General features: G+C 40.8%; 1 protein-coding gene across 1 annotated transcript; it reads left to right on the top strand.

Moving 5' to 3' along the window:
* Positions 1–2874: 2874 nt before the first annotated feature.
* On the top strand, positions 2875–5751 carry LOC121415858. Its single transcript, XM_041609232.1, has 2 exons — positions 2875–3608; positions 3714–5751. Exons 1-2 carry the CDS (start codon positions 3196–3198, stop codon positions 4069–4071), a joined length of 771 nt encoding a protein of 256 aa, XP_041465166.1. The 5' UTR covers positions 2875–3195; the 3' UTR covers positions 4072–5751.
* The last annotated feature ends 1194 nt before the right edge of the window (positions 5752–6945 follow it).

Here is a 6945-nt window from a genome sequence, read left to right as displayed (position 1 = left end):
CCACAGGGTCTGGAATAAAGACAACGCTCTAAACATGTGCTTTTCTACATGCATGGTCTTAATTTGGAGGATTGTTGGTTCTTAGATTCGTTGTTGGGGGTTGAGTTTTATTGATTTTTTATTCCTGAAATAATTGTGTTTGGAGGAAAGTCGATCTTCGACAATCGGTCTTCACGTTGTTCCACAGTGATTAGATTATTGGGTATTCGTTTTAGAATATTTGTAAAAACTATTTTATTTTTCAAATAGTAACCAAGTCTGGAGAAAGGATCGATGTCTGCTTTACCCACGCGCTATTACAATGTTTTGTAGGGGTAGCAGTATTATTTTTTAAAAAAGACATATTTTTACTGGATGAAACTTTGGAAATTTGGTCTTAGATTTGAAGTTTTTCAGTTACTTTTTTTAATAGCTGGGTCTGGAGGAAAGAGTACGTTTTAAAACTCGTGTTATTCCACGAGAAATAGAATATAAGGTCTTATGTTAGAAGATTTTTTTTCGTAACTGTTTTAGGTCTGGAATAAAGACAACACTCTAAACCTCTTTTAAAACAGGTTCTTAGGTTGAAGGTTTGTTTGGTCTTAGACTTTGATTTTTTTTTAATTCTTAATATTAGCGTTTTTTTAAAGAAAAAAATGGTCGGGTTGAAAGACTACGCTATATCCAGCATTAATAAGATTATGGGGTCTTTATACTGTTTTTAAACTGTTATTCATAATGTTTAAAAATCAGGTAACCGGGTCTGGAGAAAAGACTACGCTTGATTCTCAATTTACTCTTAGTGCATATATTCACAATATACAACGTATAAGTTGAAACAACAACAAAGACATTAATTCCACCAGTTTTAATTAACTGGGTCTGGAGACAAGACTAAGCTCGATTCCCATTTTTTCCACAGGAATATCATTATCGTATCTTAGTTTGGACTTATATTATAAATTTTGAAATAACTGGGTCTGGAAAAAGACTTTGGACTTATTAAATTTCTTGAAACAACCGGGTCTGGAAAAAAGACTTTGGACTTATATCACAATTTTTGAAACAACCGGGTCTGGAAAAAAAGACTTTGGACTTTTATTATATTTTTTTAAACAACCCGGTCTGAAAAAAAAGACTTTGGATTTATATTATAATTTTTGAAACAACAGGGTCTGGAAAAAAGACTTTGGACTTGTATTTTGATGATTTATTAACCCGGTCTGAAAAAAAGACTTTGCACTTTTGTGCTATATGAACGCATCACTATAGGATTTTAGTTTAGAACGGATTCGCCCAAAATCCCTTCAAATTTATTACATTTGTGGGTAAAGTCATTATTACATTTGTGGGCGATCAAAAATTAATACATTTGTGGGTAAAGTGTTATTACATTTGTGGGCGTTATTACATTTGTGGGTAAAGTGTTATTACATTTGTGGGCGTTATTACATTTGTGGGCGTTATTACATTTGTGGGTGCAACAGGGGGTCATTTAAATGCATGGCTAAAAAAATGCGTTTTAAATGCGTGTTTTTTCAGTTTTGGACGCCGGGCCGCACGTGCACTCGTAAATGGTATACAAAAACACCGAACCCCCCCCCCCCTCCAAAAAAAAAAAAAAATGTGTGGTTTTGAAAGACTGGTCAATGGTCAATTTCGGGTTCAAACGTATTTAGGGTATTTTTTTTTTAAGTTTTTTTTTCAGACTAGCCAAACGTCTTTAGGGTATTTCTCGCCCAAGTTTTTTCCCCCAGGGTCATATTCTGGCGACAACTTATTTAGGGGCCAAAATGTGTAAATAAAGGCCAATAAGAACTTATTTACGGGGTTATTTTGCACACAGAGAAAAACTCGTTAAACATGTTTAAGGGGTGTTTGGAAATTATTTGGTCACGCATGTGTACAGCATACATTTGACTGCCCCCCCCCCCCGCATCGTCTCAGCCATTCCCTAAAATCTTTTGAATGGAACAGTAAGATTTGTAAGATTTATTAACTCTCTCGACACCTCTCGGGGTATGAAAATACGAACATATACATAAATGCAAAAACATATATACATGTAAAACCTGTACATACATATTTACAAGTCAAGGCGTTTAGGGTGTTTGACTACTCTACCACTACGTGTACACACATTCTCATCTTCTTTACTTTCTATACACTGTCTTCTTGGCTTTGAATTAGAAGAATGAAACATAATTATTCTGACAAATCTTGCTAGTTTTTTCAAGTGGCAAGCATTAGCTGAATTAAATAGCTTGTTCATGTGCAATGCATGTGGTGTAATGGCCGTTATAGATTACTGGGTAAATAAAAGAAGTTTCTCTTTGTGAAAAAAAGGGGCAAACAATAATGTAATGAAATTCATCTCCTATGTCTGGGTGTGAACGTAGAGTACAATGCAATTTATTTGTCAGGCTTGCATCAAACCTTCCCTTATTAACAGGCAATCCATTTGTTCGACATCTTAATTTACTAAAGTAACATAGTCTTTCTTACACAGAATCTGTAAATACTTCAAAGTATCCTTAAACATTCTATGATTTGTACAAATTCTATTTGACCATGTGACTGCTCTCAAATTTAAGTATGTCATGATCATTAAACCTCGAAGCGCGAGCAGAAATATTTTCTATCTATATTGACTTAACAATTGATTTTTTTTATAAACGTCAATCAGTCAAATTGATGGGGATGTCTATTTCTCTCATTAAACAGGCGATGTTTTTTTTTGTTTTCATATACCTCAAAGTTTTTTTTTTAATTCTTCCCACCTTCTTATTACTTTCATGCTTCTTCTTCTTCGTTTTATTCTTCTTCTTTGCCTTTGCCTTTCTCTTCTTTCGTCCTCTTTCTTGTCATCATTCGGTACCGCGGCCGCTTCATAGCCCGGCCGGTGTCCGGCATCGGTGGAGCTCGGTGGATTTTTGAGGTGTCGCCGAGCTCCCCTCATCGGTGGCATAGCTCGGTGACGTGACCGGGCTCCGTCCGGAAATCTACAGGCGACCGACCAAACACCGGCCGATGACCGTCCGGAGTCTGTCTCAAAAGTGGAGATTTTTTTCGGCCGATGTGGCAGCAACTACCGGCCGATGTCCGGCCGATGGTCGGCCGGACATCGGGGGGTATACGGCCGGTACCCGAGCAGGTTAAAGGACACCGTGCGATCACCGGCCGGGTTGTTAACGGGCTTCGAACACTGCCCGGCCGATGTTCGGCCGGTGTACCTCGGACTTGGGGGGCCGATGGTCAGCTATTCCATACCTGTATATATATGTCCACCCTACCTGGAATGGTCAGTTCATCACTATGGCTGCACCGAGAAGACTACGAATGGCGTTGTTAGAACACGAGCTAGCTCAGGCGAGGTTCCAGTACAACTTGGTCCTGGCAGCACTGCTCGAAGAAGCCGAGAGGGAGCGACAGAGGGCCGGCAGAAGAATAAGACGTTGGTGGGTGCGCGAGTGGATCCTACGCAGACCTCGTTTCGGCCAGTATGAGACGCTCATGAGGGAACTCGAGGCCGAGCACGCTGCCGACTTCAAATCCTACCTCCGCATGGTGCCACAGATGTTCTATGAGTTGCTTGACCGAGTTGGCCCCCGCATTGCCAAGACCACAACGTAAGTTTACACTTTATGAACCTACTGTCAAATTGTGCTGAAATGTCTTCCATCCATATTTATTCTAGTTTGATTTTATTCATATTTCACCCTCTTCTGTTGCAGGCATCGAACCCCCTTGGATCCTGGGCTGAAGCTGGCGATCACCTTGAGGTTCTTGGCGACCGGAAGCAGCTATCATGATCTGGCGTTCGCGTTTCGTGTCCCACACAACACCATCTCTCTGTTCGTCCCCGAGGTCTGTCAGGCCATCTACGACGAATACGAGGACGAGATGTGGGCCACTCCCCAGACAGAAGATGAGTGGCGCCCGGTAGCCGAGGGATTCGGAGACAGATGGAACTTTCCCCACTGTTGTGGCGCGATCGATGGGAAACATGTCGCCATCAAGAAGCCCCCAAGAGCGGCTCACTTTACTACAACTACAAAGGCTTCTTTTCCATCGTCATGCTTGCAGTGGTAAACTCTGACTACAAGTTCATCTGGGCGGATGTGGGGTCACCAGGGTCGTATTCCGACGCCGGCATCTTTAACCGGTCGCGACTGGAGCCAGGTCTGCGTGAGGGAACGATCGGACTACCCCAGCCGGATCCCCTACCAAATGACGACCAGGACACACCCTACTACATGGTCGGAGACGACGCCTTCCCCCTACGGCCATACATGATGAAGCCTTACCCTCATCGGCACCTGAAACGGGACGAGCGGATCTACAACTACCGGTGTTCCAGGGCACGCCGTGTGGTTGAAAACGCGTTTGGTATATTCGCCAATCGCTTCAGATGTCTGCTAACAACCCTGGGATTGAGACCGTCGAAAGTTACCAAGATCGTCAAGGCCTGCATGACCCTTCACAACCTCATGAGGACTCGTTACCCCAACCTTCAGAATGCTGACCTCGACCGGGAAGATGAGCAGGGACAGATCATCGCGGGTGCATGGCGAGACCAAGCCGTGCTCGAAGATGTGCAAGCAGCAGGGCACGGGCCAAGATTGACCCGACCAGGCAAAGAACTGCGCGCATACCTCAAGAATTACTTTTGCAGTCCTGCCGGGAGTGTGCCATGGCAAGATGTGGCAATAAACCAGCAGTAACTTGTGTCTAATATTGTTACAGTATACCGGATGCAGCCACAGACATTCCATTATTCTTCTCAGGACTTAACGCATTTTTGATGTGTTATACTTTCCATTATTCAGTATGTTGTTTGCAAATAAATCTGTTATTGGGTAATCTTAAAACATTGCCTTTGCTCTTTTTAATTTGAACACTAGTAATAAATGCCAAAAGAAATCAAACCTGTCTGAAAGAATAAATCAATATTAAAATACACCAGTATGAATAAGATGAGATGTGTGTAAATAATACAACAGCAACACATTCATTGTGATTGAATTATTTTTAATCAAAGAATAATCGTCATTGTATCTTTTCTTTCACCTTTAAAAACTAACCTTTCATAAAGAAAAACACTTGTATCAACCAATATGATTAGCTTTGTAATTTTGTAATAGGCTTCAAATGATTGCCCATTAATATGTTTTCACCTTTTAAAAAGTATGTGTTTTTTCATAATGAGGAAGGATCTCCATTGTTTACATATCAGATAAAGTCTTACGAAATATTAATTTTTACTTGAGTACTGTTTAACTTTTGATCTATGCAACTTTGTTAAAATTAACCAATTTTTATGGTGTGTTCTATAAAACCTTCTAAATGACATTTTCTTTCCTTCTAAATTAACTTTGTTTTACCTTTTGAGTTCTCAGTTTATTGCTCTAAGATGTTAAAAAGATAAAAACAATAAAGACAACGACAGAACTTTAGTTTTCATACCTTGGATGTTACCACATACACAATAAATATGGCAATAAACATAAACTGGCACGGGACACCGGCCGATACTCGGTCGTACACCGGCCGATGCGTATTCCGATGTGGTAAGGATGGGGCTGCGATGAGGGAGCTCGGTGAGAGCCCGTCGAATTTTTAACTCCGAAGTTAAATTTCGCCGAGCTGCCACCGATGCGGTTTTTAGCCCCAAACGCCGGCCGGTGACCACGGGAGTCCGGCCGGTGTCCGGCTAAAATCGCATCGCTGGCTCATCGGAACCTCATCGGCCGGGCTATGTGACCTAGGCATTATAAATGAGATCCACATGGTGCTCATATTTCTGTATTGCCGTTTATCTCTCTAGTAAACTTAGCTCTGCCTGCTACATGTAGAAATGCGTTCTTTATAGAAATTTTTCCAAATTCTAAACTTATTCGAATCTGTGCCCCGTCTTTCAAAGAGATGCGATTGATCTGATCAACCTCAATTATGGAAAGCCAGGAATACCCACATCTTAAATGCATGTTAGTTCAAAATGTTTTCGAGGATATGATGTATATTCATACATTCATTGTTTTCTTGACATTTTGGTGCGTTCGCCTTTGTTTAGAAAGGACATCGTGCAAAATTTCCTGTAGAAATAATTATGACAATAATGGATTTCCATAGAGTTATATACGAATGATTGGATACTCTTTGAAATACGGGGCTCTAACAATGTTAGGCCTAGACCATTCTCATGAATAACAAAAGGTTGCATATAATGATAATCACAATTATTCATAGAGGAATCAAACCTTATTTCACACTATTATGAGGATAAAATCGATATTACATTTTGAAAAATAGAAATACAAAAAAGGGGAATGCATGACGCCATCGGTTCCCCAATTTACATACCGATCACGGTATACCTGTAACTGTTTTATGAAATAAAGTGAAACTGTGAAACTTTCTTATCTTACATCCGATTCGATGAAATGTCAGCGTATGCTATAGTTTGATATTTCTCTTCTCATTCCAATGAATTCATTGGTATATGGAGGACTTGCCCTTTGATTTCGATGGGGCAAGCAGCCAAGGGGCCAACCTTTTTGGAGAGAGAGGGCCTGCGTCACATCGTTCCAATGAAGCACAAAAATAACGCCAATGTATAATTCATCCTTGTGGCATCAGACATACCTTCACTATTTTAGGCTACCCCATCTGTTTAAAACTTTTTGATAACTGCATGAGTTGCTGATCAGTGTCAATCGACCCAGAATTGGCCCAAGGGTGCCTACACATTCCAATTTCTCCATACGATTCTTGACCAATCAACCGCATTTGGCAAACCTGACCGGTTTTCCTATCCAGCCATATGAACCATCCTGATGTGAATATAACGTTCATTGGTCAATCATCGAGCTTTATCAGGACATCAACACCGGTACCTCGTCTAAGATCGTAATAATAGATGGATCCATCGTCTTCGAAAAGGTATGTGAAGAAGAGTAGTTCATC

Source organism: Lytechinus variegatus, chromosome 5 (assembly GCF_018143015.1).
Source record: "Lytechinus variegatus isolate NC3 chromosome 5, Lvar_3.0, whole genome shotgun sequence".
In the NCBI taxonomy this organism is placed as follows: Eukaryota; Metazoa; Echinodermata; class Echinoidea; order Temnopleuroida; family Toxopneustidae; genus Lytechinus; species Lytechinus variegatus.
The sequence above is the reverse complement of the archived record's forward strand: the minus strand, read 5'-3'. Positions and strand labels throughout refer to the sequence as shown.

What these genes read in the sequence shown, in the direction of transcription:
- LOC121415858 (XM_041609232.1), top strand. Translation starts at nt 3,196, where the DNA reads ATGTTCGGCCGGTGTACCTCGGACTTGGGGGGCCGATGGTCAGCTATT. An exon ending in CGCATTGCCAAGACCACAAC is followed by an intron (nt 3,609 to 3,713) that starts GTAAGTTTACAC and finishes CTTCTGTTGCAG; the next exon opens with GCATCGAACCCCCTTGGATC.